This window comes from Setaria italica, chromosome IX (genome assembly GCF_000263155.2).
Source record: "Setaria italica strain Yugu1 chromosome IX, Setaria_italica_v2.0, whole genome shotgun sequence".
Taxonomy (NCBI): Eukaryota; Viridiplantae; Streptophyta; class Magnoliopsida; order Poales; family Poaceae; genus Setaria; species Setaria italica.
Window position 1 is genome coordinate 16702044 of NC_028458.1, and position 18547 is coordinate 16720590.

The 18547-nt window shown below is 46.0% G+C and overlaps 3 protein-coding genes and 1 pseudogene across 3 annotated transcripts; all 4 read right to left on the reverse strand.

The window, feature by feature from the left end:
- Positions 1-200: 200 nt before the first annotated feature.
- LOC101765533 (serine/threonine-protein kinase CBK1) lies at positions 201-2951 on the reverse strand. The gene is made up of 10 exons (XM_022823360.1): positions 2648-2951; positions 2346-2571; positions 2124-2203; positions 1955-2039; positions 1667-1798; positions 1441-1554; positions 1300-1347; positions 1007-1091; positions 779-832; positions 201-652 (listed from the first exon to the last, which is right to left on the reverse strand). Exons 1-10 carry the CDS (start codon positions 2782-2784, stop codon positions 507-509), a joined length of 1107 nt encoding a protein of 368 aa, XP_022679095.1. The 5' UTR covers positions 2785-2951; the 3' UTR covers positions 201-506.
- A 1698-nt stretch (positions 2952-4649) lies between these two features.
- LOC111255848 (uncharacterized protein At1g03900) lies at positions 4650-7776 on the reverse strand. The gene is made up of 4 exons (XM_022823359.1): positions 7595-7776; positions 6960-7514; positions 5514-5795; positions 4650-5099 (listed from the first exon to the last, which is right to left on the reverse strand). Exons 2-4 carry the CDS (start codon positions 7464-7466, stop codon positions 5031-5033), a joined length of 858 nt encoding a protein of 285 aa, XP_022679094.1. The 5' UTR covers positions 7467-7514; positions 7595-7776; the 3' UTR covers positions 4650-5030.
- A 1889-nt stretch (positions 7777-9665) lies between these two features.
- LOC101761492 lies at positions 9666-13195 on the reverse strand (annotated as a pseudogene).
- Positions 13196-13694: 499 nt separating this feature from the next.
- On the reverse strand, positions 13695-17164 carry LOC101766622 (polyubiquitin). The gene is made up of 2 exons (XM_004982823.3): positions 17009-17164; positions 13695-14946 (listed from the first exon to the last, which is right to left on the reverse strand). The coding sequence occupies exons 1-2, from the start codon at positions 17051-17053 to the stop codon at positions 14014-14016; spliced, it is 978 nt and encodes a 325-aa protein (XP_004982880.1). The 5' UTR covers positions 17054-17164; the 3' UTR covers positions 13695-14013.
- Between the last annotated feature and the right edge of the window lie 1383 nt (positions 17165-18547).

Below are 18547 nucleotides of genomic sequence, written 5' to 3' on the forward strand. Positions count from 1 at the left end.
AGGTGGCGACAGAAGCAGCGTCACCGAAGCCGACGCGATGGCGGCGGCGGCGGCGGCTTGGGAGTCGTCTTCAGCGACGGCTCCAGCTTCGGTCACCGAAATGACATAACAACGCCCGGACTTGCCGCACACCGACGGCAAAGCAGGGAGCCACCGAGCCAGGCATCCCACTAGGCGATCGAAGCAGGTTTCCCAGCACGGAAAATTATTAGAGATTATATAGCTGTATACATTTCGCACGGACACACTGTCTTAAATCACTTATTCCCAGCACGATCGACGAGTGTGCAATCAAAAAAAGAATACAACACGGTTTCCCTTCCCTCTCCAGCTCTCCTCCTGAGTCCTGACAGATATAACCACTGAACTCTACCGACGAATCGAATTGCGCCCACAGCCACGCACGCACGTTGCTTCTGTACACGAACGAATGCAAGTCCAAGCCAATAAGCCATCCCTCTCAACTGGGATCGTGTCTGATATCTGGTGTTAGGGGAATTGACGTTTCATGTGGACCCGGAGCTGAGGCTTCTGGTCAGCTCTGGCTCCTCCGCCGGTTTCCTCACGCTTCCTTCGGCGGCGTCTTCGTCATGTTGCTGCTCTTGCTCCTGTTCCTGCTCCTGGTGATCCTGATCCTCTCCTTCAGGTGAATCTGTGCGCAAAAGTCGATGAGCCTTCTTAGAACTGAAGAAAATATCGCTGGAAGAACATTTGAAGTAGCGCAGACACAGAGGATGGACGCTATGGAAAACTGATTTGGCGGATAGAGTCAACATACCAAAGAGAGATTTGACGCTTGGTCTCTTTGCCTTCTCCTTCTTCTTCAGCTCGGCTGTGCAGGAGGGCAAGATGTATTAGTTGAAAAACACAAGAACATCACATGGTCTTAATGAAAACTTTGCTATGCTCTTAGATCCTCCTTTCTCTCCCAAATTGAAGAGAAACTTTGTGGCTTGTCACCTAAACTGACTACCCATATGAAAAAAGAAACTGGAAAGTACAGCACCCATGCCGGGGACGTCATGATCATTCACAAGTTCAAAGTTCTTGTAGGTGTAGCCCACGAAATTCAAATCCTTTGAAGAAAGCATCTGGAAGAATATCACAGAAATCAGAATGGCATTTACAGTGTTGTCTAGAATTAAGAAGTGGTTGGTAGTTCAGGGAAATTTGAAAGGTACGTCTTTTTCCCCAAAATTTCTCGTCATTTTCATCCCACAGAAAGATCTCTTCATCTATATTAATTAATTGCACAATGCTAGCAGCAGACATGCTCACAATATGTAAAGGTACAATTACCTTTCTCCAAGGGCCTGCCTTTGCTGAACACTGAACATTATCTGAGGACTGTGAATACACGGCACAAAGATAAGTTATTTCATATTTATACTAACTTCTGGTAACTGTGGAGCATGTTTCTTTCTGAATAGCAACAATTACCTCTTCAAATTTCTCAAAGTTCTGGGTGTCCAACTCATCTGTGACTTGAGGCAGATACGCAGCTTCTATCTCGTATAGTTTGTCCCATTCTACTTCACTAAACCAGGGGTGTTCCTAAATTTACACATACAAAGTACTTTGAGCAACAATTCAGTACTATCAAATATTACTTTGTCAAATAATTTGTTTTGGGGCATGTTGGCATACTTAACAAACACATAACAACCTTTATTTCCTCTGCACCTTTTGTACCGATGCGTTGGTCGACATTGCATAGTAGTTTACTTATAAGATCTTTTGCATCTGCTGTTAGGCTCGCTTCTTCAGGAAATTTCAAATGTGTTCTCCAGTTCACTATCTGTTTTAGCATATACAGGCATGACGTAAATAAAGACATATGAACACACTAGAGATAATAACTACAGTTAGGAATCAGTTGATTTGGAAGATGAACATGCTCTAATCAATGGAATGAACATGAATTATTCATAACTAAAAGCCTAAAACACATTACCTTTCTACAAGTTGTCATGGGCTCATCTGAATAAAATGGAGGATAGCCCACTAGCATCTCATACATGATAGCACCAAGAGACCACCTAGAAATAATTTTTTTTCCTTTAACCACAAACTCAATAGGTCTAATAGCAAAAATGATACTTCAAGTGATGCTTAGTGCTTACCAATCACACTCCATCCCATACCCTTTCTTCAGAAGAACTTCTGGAGCAATGTAGTCTGGTGTACCAACAGTTGAATATGCCTGCAATCATATAATCGCTTGTCAACAGTTGGAAATAAATTATTGAATAAGGTATTACCAAACAGATGATGATTGATGGCACTGGAATCAACAGGTAAATTGTGGTGGATACTAATTATGAATGCCAGTGTTAGTTACGGACCAAAGTTCTTCTATTCTTTTGCCAGTGCTCCAACTGTTCTTGCTGCGAGCGCTTTGGCATCGACTGTTGTTTCCCATCCCCTTGCGTCGATGATGATTTTGTAGGTGTAACATCCTTTTCATTCAGGTCTGGGAAGTTGGAATAGTCTAGCGGTTTGCACAACCCAAAATCTGACAATCTCAAGTGACCATGCTTATCCAGTAGCAGGTTATCAGGCTTGATATCTCTGAAAATTCAGGTACTTAACTCATCAGAACACCACATCAGCAGCGATACTGAACCCGGTTGCCCTTGCTCCGTACCTGTGGATGTAGTTGTGCTTGTGGATCGCTTCGATCGCAAGAACTGTCTCACCAACATAGAACCTAGCCTCATCTTCAGTCAATGTGTCTTTCCTCATGAGCAGTGTCATCATGTCACCTCCAGGGAGGTACTCCATGATTAGATACAGATACTCACTGTCCTGGAATGAGCAGTATAGTTTGACAATGCAGTGGTGATCCACTTCAGCGAGAAGATTTCTTTCAGCTCTAACATGCTCAACCTATGCACAAAATATAAAAATGTCCTGAAAAATCACTCAGAGAAGGAACATTAGGTATAAACATGAATTCAGAACTTCATCGGAAAATAGCTGTACCTGACCTCGGCGAAGCATTTCCGACTTTTTAAGCTTCTTCATTGCATAGACATTTCCTGTGGTCTTCTCTCTGCAGACTCTGACCTAGAAGAAAACCATTGCATTAACCGAAAACATTTGAATAAAATAGAGATAATGGGATACAGAATGGTCGCATATTTGCGTATAGGTTTACCTCACCAAATGCTCCCTTGCCTATCATTGTTAACATGTCAAAATCGTCGACGCTCATTTTATGCCTTTGCAAACGCATGTACTCCGTCTCTTTCTTCTCAAATTGCTTCAAGATGTTGTTCACCTCCTCTTCGGACACATTAGCATCTGCTAATTGCTTTTCTAGACTACACCGTCTGCATGGCAACGATGCCAAAAGTTGAGATATCATCAGCAATGTTTTGAGGAAGAACTTAGTGATGTATGTATAACCATGACCAGAACAAACGAATTTCATTACGCGAAGGCTTATGGAAAGAAATTTGCCATAATAATACATCATACATTGGTCTTTGGGATGGAATTTGATAACAAACCATTATAGAAACTCTTGTCTGGTTATTTTCTCTTTGTTTTTGGAACAATCTATTTTCTCTTATGCTATCAGGCAGTCCATACGTTGTATGACAGTTGATTCAACTGCAATTGTTACTTATTGATGCTGAAATTGGTTAATAAATGGACTAAATGACAGATAAAATTAAATTGCTTAGGGATGCAGAAATAATGTAATAAGTAAACTTGTTGACAGAAAAAATTACATAGTCGGACAATTTCACAGATCCTTACCTTTCTTTCCTGTCCTGCAGATGCTTCATTTGCTCCTTGTAATGTTTCTCAATGTACTGCTTGGCAGCGGCAACCCTCTGCTTGGTTGCACTGGATGGCGCATCATCGCCCGATTCCTTGCCATTGGGAGGTAATTCTTTCTTCTTGCAAATGGATTTTTCCCTCGTTTGGAGCTTGGTGAACCAGCTTCTCGCTGAATCCATTACAAGTAACAGAAGAAAGGAATCAACTGCTGCAACTACGATCCCAACTAATTGTGTAAGCCTATACACAACTGTCCGTGCAGAAACTGCATCTGAGAAGCAATCTTAGTTGAAGTACAAATTCAGTGTGATCTACAAGTGCAAATCCGAAGAAAGGAGAATATTAGAATTTTTATGTGCAGTGCTGCAAAGTAAAGGGGAAATTTTGATCTAAAATTTAGCTCCATCAGCGTCAAAAAATAGTCATTAAATTTTTAGGCAGGCGAGACAGGTGGTGGAAGAGAAGCGAGGACGGAGGCGACAAAAAAGGATATGCTAAAAATGCTCGCGCATCCGCACAAGATGAATGGTTTTGGTTGAGAGAAGAGTCGAGGAGAGAGACTTCGAGTATCAGCAAACCTCACAGCCGATAATTGGCAAAGTTGCTTATCATCGGAGTAATGGAGCGTGCTTTGGTTAATTTCTGGAACGGATTTCAATCAGAGGGGTGCTTATGTTTTTTCTTTAGAAATATACTTGGATGAGCCCGTCGACATAAGATCATAAAATTCCATTCTGACGAACAGCTCCTATCACGGCAGGTACACTCCTGAACGTTGGAATGACGTGCGCAGCGTAGCGATAACCTGAAACTTGGATTTGCACAAGGCAGAGCCTAGATTCTGGACCGGAACTTGGTGAACACTAACAAAAAAAGTCTTTGCCGAATTTGAACAGTATTATCAATCTTTCACCACAAAATACACATCGAGGTCAACATGATTCTGGTTCTTTGGGGTTGTGAAACACGACATGAATATGACAAACAACAAGGGAGGCTGTATTTATATTCAGGACATCTGAGCACCCTTGGTACATTCATGTGGTGAGATGGGTAACAATTCTGGGAACTGTTTTATTTCTTGATTAACAACTGGAACGCTGATCAGTCATTTTAACCATTTAATTTTGGAAGGGTAGAGGCTTCCAATATGTCGGATCCAAGTCCTGTTCAGTACTTCAGTTACCCACTCCTCTTTTCAGATGAAACAATGTCAACAGGAGATCGTGCATCCATCATCAGAATGCCGCCCATCCAGCTCCCGTGCTCTTTGTTTGCCCAGGTTCGGCTGATGAAGGTAGGTTTTGCTGCGTATCACATATGGTTGAAGTGTAAGTGCATCTGCAGTTAAGTAAAATAACCATAAAACAAAGCCCCCCAAATTTACTCTTAAGACACCTGGAAGTTTTTTTTTGCATTCTTATTCAGATGAACGGAGAATATCTGGCATTCTTTTTTGTTTGCTACCCTTACTTGACAAGTCACAGAAAAGGGGGCGCACCAAGAAATTAAATAACCAAATCTAACAGAATACTTTTCTTTTTTACTTTGAGGATGGAGGTTTGCTTTATCAATTATCATAAAGCGTGAATCGTAAAATGGATAGCTTTTATCTTGTCTTACTATCAACTAGTGTGCATGAGCTGCTACATATCTTCTTAGTAGTTCTCCGTTGTGGATAACAATACTTCAAGTGAAAGGCACCAAATAGAAAACCTCACCTTTATAGCAGAAAGATCTGAAAATGGATCATTATTTCTCTTGGTGGATTCTTTTGGGGCCCTGATTCCTGCATTAGGTCCAGAATTCATCCTTGCAGCTGCAGGGTCATTAGGTGGAGGTGGAAGAGGAGACCGAAGCTTTCCAGCTGCTCCTGGTGGCGGCGCAAGAAGCATGCTTGTCTTGGGTTTTGCAGCGGCTCCTCCAGATAAACCGGCAGATGTAAGCATGCCACTTCCAGTTGATGGCTTGTTTTTTACATTTATCCTAATGGTTTCACCTTCCTAAAACAAAAGGAACACCGTTAAAACCCATGCAAATACCACATATAATTCATCATGGACACACTGACAGATACAATAGAGGGACACTTGGATGCTCTTGTGCAACACTAGTAATGCACCAATGACAATGATACGATACCTTCTGTTACATTCTCATCATTATCATGCACTACGGGGAATTTACAACACAAACTACAAAAGGAGCAACGTTCTTTGTTGTTGAGTACTACCACACAACATTGGTAGATTGACTAACTAATAAATCAGCAAAAGTACATAACATAGCCTTTGTTTACGCGTGTGTTCCAAAACAACAAACTGTATTTCTTTCCCCTTTTACACTATATTTTTTTATTTGGAGTTGTAAACCATGGATGGGATTTTTGCCTGCTTGACATCACATTGAGGATCTTTCTGAGCCACAAAAAATAGGTCCTTCTCTAACAAAAGTTGCATCAAGATAAGAACACGCTCATTGTTTTGTTCCAGTGATTAAAAGAAGAATATATTGATATGATCTTTGTTAAGGGAACAAATTCAGTGGATGGATAAAAGAGTCTAAGGAGTTTAATCTATGAGAAAGCATGATATGTGCAATGAATTGATTGTATTATTTCAGATAAACTGCAAACCTATAACAGAACAAATCCATTAACCCAAACAGAAACAAACTGACTAAAATTTCCAGGTTTGCTTTGATGTCTTTCTCATCTTGACATCTGATCTGCAAATAACAAGTCAATAGCTTGACTTCCAAATCTATGATCAGCTTCACTTATTTGAATTCTTTATATACACTATGCAAGACGTAGGATCATCCTTTTTGTGAACATGATTTCATGACAAGTCTCAGTTTGCTTGCTATGCAAATTACAAAATCTATTTCAGTAAATAGCTATATTAGATGCTTGGTAATTTATCTATAATTCCTTTTGAGTCAGCCTGACTCTACACATTATCATTTTCTAATAGTATACTTGCATGGGTAACCATTTTACCCAAAACAACATTTCCTGAATCCTGACTCATTCTCTAAACTCCAAAACATTCAGCTAATTACAAAACAACCACTAAAGTTTGCAGCAGAGAATTAACTTCTGATCGATTGCATCTCACATTAGACGAACAACAGTGGGTAACAAAAAGACGGTGCTTTCAGCTCACCTTGAGCCGACGATTGACGGCGGGGTGTATATCAATCTCGCCCCCGCTGCCGCTATCCTCGCCACCAGCGCCGGCAGTCTCCTTCTCCTGCTCCCTCTTGACGTACTTCTCGTGGTCCGACAGCGCGACGTTGAAGTCGAACGCCTCGTTGCGCTCGTTGAAGCCAAGCCCGACGAAGGCGTGCTTTCCCCTCCCGTCCTCGATGCGGAGCACGAAGTAGCGGGAGGAGTCGAGCACGGTCTCGACGGCGCTCTCCCGCTGGCCGGGCAGCACGAAGCATGCGGCGAAGAGCTCCCCCGTGGCAGGGTCCTCGAGCCGGATCTCGCAGCGGTCGCCGCAGGACACCACGCGGAGGCGGCCCGACCAGATCTTGTCCGACTGCAGCCACTCGCCGCACTTGTAGCCGCCGCTGGTGGTGCGCGGCGGGATCTTGTACACCGACACCTCGCGCACCACTAGCAGCGTGTGCTCGAAGGCCTCCTCCTCCTCCTCCACCAGAGACGACATGATCCCGCCTTCGCCTCCTCCTCCTCCTCCTCCTCCCCCCTCAACTCACTGATGCGATCGAAGAACAGGTAATGGTCACGGGATCAGATTATGACAAAAGGAAATGGAGCAGTAGAGATCTGGATCACCTCAGGAACGATCTAAGCCGAGACGATATTTCTGCGCAATTTCGTAGGATTTTTGGCGGTTGGGGTTTGGATTGGGGTTCTTGAGGCGAGGTGAGGAGAAGAAAGGTGGAGAAGACGTGGGATCGAAGGGTGGAACCGTGGAAGGTGGGGGAGGAGGAATGCACAAATCAGAATGTGACATTTTACAATTTGGTCCCCATTCTCAGGCTAGTTTTTTGTTCAAGGGTCCCTTTTGTTCATTCTCTGTTTTTTTTATTTTCTTTTCTTTTTGTGATAGTTTTTTTTCCCATGGACCCTCACCAACCAATGGGGGTTGGAAGGTTATATGAAAAAATATGTAACAATTAACGTGATCCCATCCAGTGGGAAGCCCATTTTTTAGAGGATTTATTTGATAGTCATTGCCATCGATTTTTTTCTAACCTTGTGTCATGTTTATATTATAAAAGTATTCAAAAAGAAAAAAACTTAGGATGAAACTACACACCTAGCCACCTAGGTACATTTAGAGGTGGCCAATCTTGTCAAATTTTTCAAAATATGTACGCCCACCAAGATTATAAATATAATGACCCGCACACATATACCAACCCCAAGCACCGCCACTTTGGTGAGATTTGATTTTATCTTTGACCATATAGTTTTGGGAAAACCTCATAGATTTTCCAGTCTCCATCAGATTGAAGGGTACCTATCTTTTTCAATTTACTGTCGTGGGAGGAACTTTCTCATTTAGTTTTTTAGTTTTTCTCACTTAGTTGTACTTGCTGGATGCAAAAGCCTTCGCACGTCAATAAGGTGGGGCACATTTCAGGCTCGTTTGGCGGGACTGTGGTTGTGGTTGAAACAGCTTCAACTGTGGCTTCTCTAGTGGAGCAGTTTTTTTTTTCTCCGATTTGTCTGGTTGGAAAAACGTTTGGCAAAGCAGCTCCTTGTGGTTGAAAATAGATAAAAAAAAATCCTTCTCTTTTTTCTTTCTTCTTCTTCTTTTATTTTCATTTATTTTCCTTATTTTCTTCCACTTTCCTTCTCCTCTCCATTTCTCTTTCCTCCCCTGTTATCTCTCCTTATCCGTTCGCAGTTCTGCCCCCCAGCGCCACCGCCCGAAGGCTCCCACACTGCCGCCCTCCGCCCGGCGCCCCTGGGCAGGCCGGTCGCCGCCGCTCCCAGCATCGCCTCCCTCCACACCCGCGCCCCTGCGTGTGCCGCTGGCTGCCGCTCAGAGCACCAGCGTCCCTTACCCAGCACGGCCGGCCGCCACCGCTTCCGGCGTCAACGCCCTCTGCTGGGTGCCGGCGGCCGCCGCTTGGAGCACCGCCGTCCCGCACCCAGCACGTGCCGGCCGCCGCCGCTCCCTGCGTCAACGTCCTCTGCTGGGCACCCGCCGGCGCCGCCGTTGCCTCCTTCCTGCCCCTGCCGGCCGCCTTGCTCCGCTTGTGGGCCACTCCGGGGGATAAGGATGGCGAGTGATGGGGAGGAGGCGGCCTTCGTGTCCTTGACCGGTCCTACTCCTACCCCAGGCCACCACTCTCTCTTGCGTCATGGAGCGTACTTACGCTTCTGTTTTATATAGACCCACTCCGGATTTTGCACGTCAGCCGCACATGTATGGGGGCTTAGTGGTAAACTCGGCGCACGCGGGATTTGCTTGCAACTTTTGACCAAATTCCACTATGGCAGATCGCAGATGGCACGCATGGCGTGCAGTCTTCTGATCTTCTCCACTTGCAGATGGCACGCTTGTCGCTGGGTTGAGCGATCAGATAGACGTACACTCCAATGCAATCTTTGCCAGGTGGTGTTAGGAAATGTAGGAGGAGAAAAGGAGACGGTTGATCGGTTAAAAGCGGGTAGGTTGGTAGGAGACGAGTAAAAAATTGTCATTGCGTAGTTTGTCTATTAATGATGTGCTTAGTCTTGTAGACAGGTGATTAGCTGAAATGCTGAATTATTGAATCTGCTATGAGAAATGACAGCGAAAAGAATAATAACAGAGGGAATGCTTGGTCTTAGTAAAATACAATCTCATGCTTTGATTTCACAATGGCCCATGATTGTTTTAGAGTTTCAATTACCCATGACTGTCAATGGGAAAAGCCGTAGTAACATGATTAACGTTTTCAATGCATTAGTCTGGAACTTTTGAAGTTCACTTGCTACTGTAGCGGGAGAATTAGTAGCAGCATTGTCTCTGCTCCTTCCGCAGAAGACTTAGGGGTGTTTGGGAGCACTTCACTCCACAAAAAGTTGCTCCACTTTACCAACTCCGAAAATTTCGCAGTCAAACGCGTCTAGCTCCAGCAACTCCGGCTCCGGAAAAAAGGTGGAGCAGTGGGGTAGATCCACGTTTTTTGTGGAGTACCTCAAGAGGTGCTCCAAAAACCCCCTTTACAGACCTCCTCGTGGAGTTGGTGGGTATTTACCCATCATTGCCACTCGTTACACAGGTTACCGGTTCGCGAAACAAAAAAAGAACTCCCGTCGCGCAGTGCCGCCCCTGCCTTCCACCGCGCCGCCGCCGCCGCACCTCCCGCCCGCCGCGCCGCCCGCCTGGCCCCCGCTGCGCCGCCCGACCGCCGCCCCTCGCGCCGCCCCGGCCTGCCGCCCGCGCGCCCGTCCCCTGCCGCGCCGGCCGCCCGCCATGCGCCCGCCCCTGCCGCGCCGGCCACCCCTGCCGTGCCGCCGGCCCGCCGCCCCGGCCGCCCGCCGCGGGCCCGCCCCTGCCGCGCCGCGGGCCTAGCGCCCGTGCTGCCCGCCCGCCGCCCCTCGCGCCGCCCGCCTCTGCTCGCCCTGCCCGTGGCCTTCCATTCCCTACCAGCAAAAGCAAAGGAGAAGAGAGGGAGAAGAAAGGGAGACTAAAGAGACTGACAAGTGGGACCCATTCACATCGGTATAATGGACTTTACACAGCAAGATCTTCTGTTTTTGGAGCTGGATCTGTGCATTTTGCCAAACATGTGGACAGCTCTGGTATTTTTTTGGAGTTGGTGGAGTGGAGCTGCAATGTGGTGGAGTTGGTGGAGTGGAGCTCAAAAATTTGGAATGGAGTGCTCCCAAACACCCCCTTAGCAACTGCGCCAAAGATACTGCTTCGAAACCACTCGTAGTACTTAGATGGGCAACAAAAGAAAGACCCAATAAAAAATGCATGAAAAATCGGCCAGTTCACGAGATGGTACTAAGCTGCTTAAAACTGCAACTAGCGAGCTCTAATGGAGACTAAGCAGCTTAGTTCAGCCCTGGTTTGGTTTCACTTGCTTATTTTTAGCACCCATCACATCGAATGTTTAGATACTAATTAGAAGTATTAAACATAGACTATTTACAAAACCCATTACATAAGTGGAGCCTAAACGGCGAGATGAATCTATTAAGCCTAATTAGTCCATGATTTGACAATGTGTTGCTATAGTAAATATTTGCTAATGATGGATTACATCCAGACGGAACCGATTCATCTCGCCGTTTAGCCTCCACTTATGTAATGGGTTTTGTAAATAGTCTACGTTTAGTACTCGTAATTAGTATCTAAACATTCGATGTGACACGTGCTAAAAATAAGCAAAGGGAACCAAACGTCCCCTCAGTCTCTTGACCCAACTAGCTAGCTTCTCGGCGCTTCTTTCTGCTTTGTTGTACTCCTCGGGCCTGTTCGCTTCAGCTTATAAGCCGGCTGAAAAGCTGAAACGGCTGATTTGTTATAAGAGGAAAACACTGTTTGGTGGTTGATAAGCCGGCTGAATAAGCTGAAGCGAACATGCCCTCAACATTCCGAAGGCGGATTTCAATCGTGTAATTGCTCCCAATCTTAGACTTCCGAAGAGTGCCCCCAGGAGATAGAATACGGCCCCTGTAGTGTAGATATACCTTCCTTAAGCGGCAGCTTTTCTTCGATTTTCTTCATGACATCCTTTGTCGTGCAAGACATTTTCACTGACATTGTTAACGTCTTCCCTTCCCAAGTCTTGATGAACAACTGGACACTTCGATACAACATGAGGATCTCCCTGTTCTCAACATGAAGACTCTTCAGTATCTCAGTGTCCTTAAGTTCTGCATCACCGCCAGATTGAGTCTGCATGAGTATCTGCAAGAAGGCAGGTAAACCCTCCAAAGTCTCAATCATCAACTTGATATCAGCAATAGTATACCAGCTTTTGACATCAAGATTCACAGTTCTTTCACCCTCGATATTGACAAGGATGTTCAGTTTGGGCAAACCAGAACATGCAGCGTCTGGCCATTGCCCAAACCACACTGACAAAGCATCATGTTATCCTCAAGCTGTCGGCCTGCGTTCCTCAGGATTTGTTCATTCCGACGAATTCCACCCTTTCTGTTCGATGTCAACCTTCATATAAGCAACACTGTGGGATTTCTTTACATTGAGCTTGATAGTCTTTCCAACTGATGGTATCTTGACAGATATCTGCATCCCATCAGTCACATAGAGGTCAACAAAAGAGTTGGTCTTGATGTCGTAATCAGTGAGCATGTTGTCATCCTCCAAGTGAATTCCAGCAAAAAAGAGCTCTTGCTGACCCTTGTCAATCCCCTCGATGGCACCAATTTTGGCCTTCACCTGATCGACTGTATCAGTGCATTCAACATCAAGCGGTACAGTTTTCATCATCTTGACATAGATCTGGACACAAGATTAGCAAACACTAAGAAAGGATCGGTATTATTTTTTTTTTAAAAAATAAGCATAAGCCCAAGCAAGTAAACATGGAAACAAAATTGGAGGTAACACACGCTGCTGAAGCAAAACAAGATTAAACAAACATTTGAGAACAAATAAAAGAAATTGTTCCTTAACAATTTGCTGTTTAAGCCACCTAAGGCAAGTATTGCTACAGGGATCAAAGTAAATATGTGCGCCTTGGTGGTAAAAAGCACAATATGAAGTAACTAAATTCAAGAAGCAGGCCACCAACATTGGATAAAAAAACTAAAAATGTTATTTATCACCAGCTTATCCTACAAAACCGGCATTAAACCCCTAATGGCAGCATCTGAAAACCAGGTTCAGATTAAGCATGCCTAACTCGTCTTGATCCCCATGGAAATGGAGCCAATAGAAACGTGACTTGCGAGAGGTAGTACACATTTACACCAATACACCTTACTTTCAAATCTTGGTATCCACATTTGGAAGAAGAAAAAAAGATGCTCACAGGGCACTTTTAAGACCAGAACTACGCCTCAAGAATGTAGTCATCGTCATCAAATGGCCTTCAGCGCTAATCTCTTCTTGCAAGATTTTTCTGAAAGGGCTTTCTTGAGAGAGGCCCCATTTTTCTTGGAGGCAGACCAGACAGAAAATTCAACACATCTCACCGTTAATTTAAAATTGAATGGTTTGGATAACTCATGTGGTCACATATATACGTGAAAAATCCATGTTCCCTCCCTCCCCGAATTCACAACACAGCACCGTCAAGCAACAAGCAACCGACATTCCGCGTACGCTAAACCCTAAACCCTAGAGAAACCGCACGCACATACACAGAGACGGGAACCTACTGCGACGGGTACCGGGGCGCTGCTTATCTTGTAGTTGTAGCCGCTGTGGGGCTGGTGCTCCTGGCGGGAGCCCATGGAGGTGTGCCGCGTCGTCGGCTCGTCGCTCGCCTCGGCGCTGCTTCTGCACAGGGGTTTGTGTTGCGGAAGGAGCGGGGGAAGTGCTGCGGCTTCCGCTGCTATCATGATTTTAAGCGGCGTCTCGCGACCTTTTGGCTTCCCATTAACGAGGGCGCGGTGGCCGATGCGGGGTTCGTGTTCTCGTGATTGGGCAATTTGATTTGAAATTAAAATTTTACAGGATGGCACAACACAGAACACACCATATAGCGGACATCTGTAGCTTTGTTTTAGAATTTTTATGCATGCGCCAAAAGATGATTCGTGCATTTGATATTTGGTATTTTCTTTCCTCTGGTGTGGTACTCAGCAGTCAGTAGAGAGTAAACGGTGAAACCTGCTGTACAAAAACTTGCTTCTGCGTATTTGTCAAATTTTAATCGTACCCGGTTGACATGATTCATCTATATCAAGCGCTCGAATGGGAGCTAACGGCACAGATGGAGAGCAAGTTGCGTTGAGAAATGACAGTGGGAAAAGCTATAATAACAGAATCGCATCTTCTCCTTGGGTAGCAAACTTCAGCCACCGTTCCTGAGAGGATACAGAAGCACAACCACCAGACAGACGACACGAGTCCTTAGTTCCTTACCCAACCAAGAGTTACAAACATCCAGTTAACCGCACATATATCCACCAGACAGACGACACAAGACCTTACCCAACCAACAGTCACGACCATCCAGTTAACCGTTGTGTCCGCAGAAGCGCAAAATGGTGAAGCTATAGTCATCTCTGAGGCTAAGCAACTAACCTAAGCACAAAGGAGGTTGCAACTAGCTCCCTAGGGTTTCCTTTTGTTTTGCCATACTAACATGTGAATTATGGAGGCGGGCTTCGACTGTGGAATTGTTCACGACCTTGTGCTTGTGAAGAGTATCCCCAGGACACAGAGCACGCCCCCTGTAGTGCAGATAGTAGACACCTGCCTTGGCCAGCGACCTTTCTTCAACCTTCTTCATGACTTCATCCACTGTGTCGCACGTCTTCATCGACATTGTTAACGTCCTCCCTTCATATGTCTTGACGAAGAACTGGATGTTCTGATATAGCGTGAGAGTGTCATTGTTCCTGATGAGCTGATTCTGCAGCGTATCAGTGTCTTTGAGCGTTTCAGCACCGCCAGGTTGAGTTCGCATGAGTATCTGTGAGCGTGCAGGTAAACCCTCCAAGGTCTCAATCATCAACTTGACATCAGCAACAGTATACCAGCTTTTCACATCTAGATTCACAGTTCTTTCAACATCAACACTGACAGATATACGCAGCTTGTCAGTTGGGCGGACCAGAACATGCAGCGGTTGACCATTGCTCAAACCACACTGGCTCAACACCTTGTTGTCCTCAAGCTGTTGGCATCCACACATCAGGATTTGTTCATCCAGTGGAATTCCTCCCTTCTGTTCAATTTCTGCCTTGACATCAGCAACACTCTGGGATTTCTTCAAATTGAGCTTGATTATCTTTCCAACAGAGGGGATACTGACAGATATTTGCATCCCATCAGTTACATAGAGGTCGACAGAAGAGTTTGTCGTGATGTTGTAATCAGCGAGCCTGTTGTTGTTCTCCAAGTGATTTCCACCAAAAAAGAGTGCTTGATGGTTCTTATCAATGCCCTCTATGGAACCAATCTTAGACTTAATCTGATCAACGGTATCAGTGCACTTCACATCAAGTGCCACTTCTTTCACCATCTTGACATAGATCTGTAAAGAGGACAGTGGAACCACCAAATTACTAAGTAATCACTGATCTTTAAAAAATAATGTGCATCAAAGTTTGCAATAGAAGAACATCAGAACAAGAATGAAGCTAGTATGTAGTAGAACTACAGAAAAAAAACAAATTCAGTAAGCGCCACATGCAAGCCTCAATCCATTTCATATTATATGTTTTGCTTCGCAACATACAACAATAGCTATTACATGTTAATTTCGTGATTCAGGATTCCCAAGGAATAATTGCTAAGTATGCTGATAACACCTAAGGGCCAGATGACTTCCAAGAATTGATCAAAGTTGATACTTATGCATGGGAGGAAGGTGCACGCTGTAAAGCACTGACTAAAGTTCCAACTCTCACAAGTTACTTATTACTCTTTTATTCAAACGCACAGGAGAATCATTCATCGTTAAATTAAGAAAGAAGCCACACGGCCCCACCAGCACCGCACTAGTTACATGAGAACTTGCCAGAAAGCAACAAGCCCCCAACTAATGACCTCAATTGACATGGGCATCACTGCGCATCATTATATTACCAAAGAAGTTCAAGATGATTACTACAACACATGAGTGCACGTACGCCCACCAGGAACACGCTAGTTACATCATAACTTACCAAAATGTAACAAGACCAAGACTAACAACCTCTAACTAAAATAGGCATCATGGCCACAAGCTGCTAAGACCTTTTGGCTACCGCCATACACCATAGCCTGGCCTCATCTCGAATATACTGATAAAACAAGCAGCCCACCAGTTGCAGTGTCTAATGACCCGGTTCAGAATTTCAGATAAAGCATAATTGCACCATCACGGAATCAGGGCCGAGAAGCTTAGAAACTACTCCTATACCACTTCTGAACCCTTGGAATCAAAACATACTACATAATCATTTATTTTCTCTCTTATTATACGCTAAATCCTTAGTTTCAAAAAAGAAAAATACCCTACTGTGTTTTAACTTTTAATCCTTAAAATATGGGCATGTCTAGCAAAAAATTAGGTGTTCCAGGCCCAAGAAACAATTAATTTTTTCAACTATTTGATGAAAATCCGACAGCCCAGATCGATTCTGCTGGATCTTACACATCTGGAACCCTTCCCGCACCACGCATCTCCACTGCCACTGCCAAGTGCCAACACAGTGCTTCCCGCAGATCACGCTCCAACCCCGATGTGCCATCCCGGAGAGCTCTACCACCGACTTATTCCGCGCCTCCGGAGTACATTTTTCACAACACCACCTCCCCTGTCTGGCTGTCTCCAGTGGAAGCTGCCGGATTCGGCACTGTGCTAACCAGCCTCCTCCACCTCCCATGTCGCGGTGGCCGCCGCAGCGAGGCCAAAGGATTTGAGTGAGCATCACCATAACCTGAAAACCCCAACTATTTGCTCGCAGGAGATTCTTGCCAGAGGTGGAGAAGGTGAGCATCCCGGCCATCTCTTCTCTCCCACTCCCTCACAAAATCGTGTGAATTGCTCCTCTGAAATACTAGTGTGTTCTTTAGCTTTCTCCTAAAAGATCGTTCCAAATCTTGCCAACCATACGTCCATACTAACATTCACAAAACACCATACTAATAGCAAAATCCTCAGAAAACGCTACTAACAGCAAAATCCTCACAAAACACCATACTAACAACAAAATCCTCACAAAACACCATACTAACAGCAAAATCCTCACAAAACAGCTCAACACGCAAACAACACCACAAACATTCACGCTCCAATTCTCCAAATCACCTCCAACGCTGGTACTTCCTTGCAAGAAGTATTACACGGCGATCAACAATTCTCGCAATAGCACTGATACTGATAGCGCCCTAAACCCAAAACCCCACCTCATCACCTTGGTACCGATCGATCGGGCCAGAGACTAGGGCACCCATATTCGACCGTGACAACCACAACGCACGCGCGCCCCTCGAATCCGCGAGGCGCCGCCGCCGCCCCGCTCCCCCCAACTCGCATTCCGTCCCACCAAGAACAGACGACCTAACGGTACGATGGGCGTGCGAAGAGAGCGAGGGAGCGCGAGCCGAACCTTGTAGTGAGGCGGCTGCTCCTGGCCCATGGCGCCCCGCTTCATCCGCCGCCGCCGCCGCAGTCGCCGCGCAAGGTGGTGGCGTGTGCTAGCAGTGGACGCGGAAGGAGCGGAAGCGGCGGTGTTTCTGTTCCCTCCCCTGCTTTCCTCACCTCTCCTCCGCCTTTTCCGTTCCGTTCGCCGTTCGCACTTTCGTAGCGGCGCTGCCCACTTGGAAACGTGGGGTGCTCCTGGGCTGATTCAGCGTAGTAATTTCGGCCCAAACTGTGGAGCCCCTTCATTTGTTGGACCGAGATGGGCTCAGTACCCAAACCTGTGGAATGGACCGAGACGCGCTTATCAGGCCGAGCTCTGGCTGGACCGAGATGGGCCCAAATTTACATTCTTCTGTGGACAAGGAACATACAATACGATTTTTTTATTTTTATATTTTTTCTTTTACGATTTCACATAAATAAATAGCCGAGCAAAAAATTTGCAGAATAGACCTACCGCCGGATAAAACGGTTACCGCCGTTTGAACTGGCAGTAAGTATAGTTGTCCATTCGAGCTGCCTCGCCTGGTCCGGCACGGGCCCGGCAAGGCCCGTTAATTTTCGTGGCGGGCCTAGCCCGTCATGATGACATCGTCGTGCCGTGCCATGCCAGCCCACATGGCACAGCCCACGGGCTGTACCGACAGCCCAAGCACGGGCCCGCAAGGCCTTTTTCGTGTCGGACTAGCCCGCAGAGCACAAACAATTTGACGGGCCGTGCTAGCCCGTAGCCCGAGTTGACCGCCGTCTTGTGCACGCAGGCCTCCGGCCCCCGCCCATCCTCGCCTACCTCCTCCGCTCCTCGTCATTGACCCGGCACGGCGGCCGCCGACTGTATCCTCACAACCACCTACGACCGAAACAGCAAAAAAAGGCAGAGTCAGCACCCGTCAAGCCAGATCCATCACCCCCATCACTGGATCCCTGAAATCGCCCACGAAACCCTAGCCGTACGTGGACGCCGGAGTCGGGCACGGGCGCGACAGGGCCGCCGTGGACGAGACGTCGAGCTTCCTCGAGGATGGCGGCCGCGGGGGCAGTAGGCAGTTGCGGGCGGAGAGCAGCTTGGTGGCGAAGGATGGGGAACAGAACAGGGAGGCCCTGTGGTCGTGGTTTGCCAGGGAGGAGGAGTAGGAGGAAGGGTCGACGTTCTCCTTGGGGAGGTGGCGTCGCGGTGGGGTTTCGCTGCTGGAGAAGGAGGGTGGTGGTGGCGTGGTGGGGTGGAGCATGTGCTAGGAGTTAACAACTATGTATTTAATGCCTAGGAGTTAATTCAATTTCAATTATTCGCTCTAAGTGCTCTACCTCTCTCAAATTAGGAAGTTTCATATTGCAACTAATAGTGATATATTCGAATATTTAGGGCTTCCAGTGTAACTTAATAATTTTTTCCCTCAGAGAAAAATTACACGAAAATAAAATAATAAAAAAAATTACTCGAACTTATAGCCGGTTGAAACCGTTTCAACCGGCTATAGCTGGCTCCACCCCCTGCCGCCAGCGG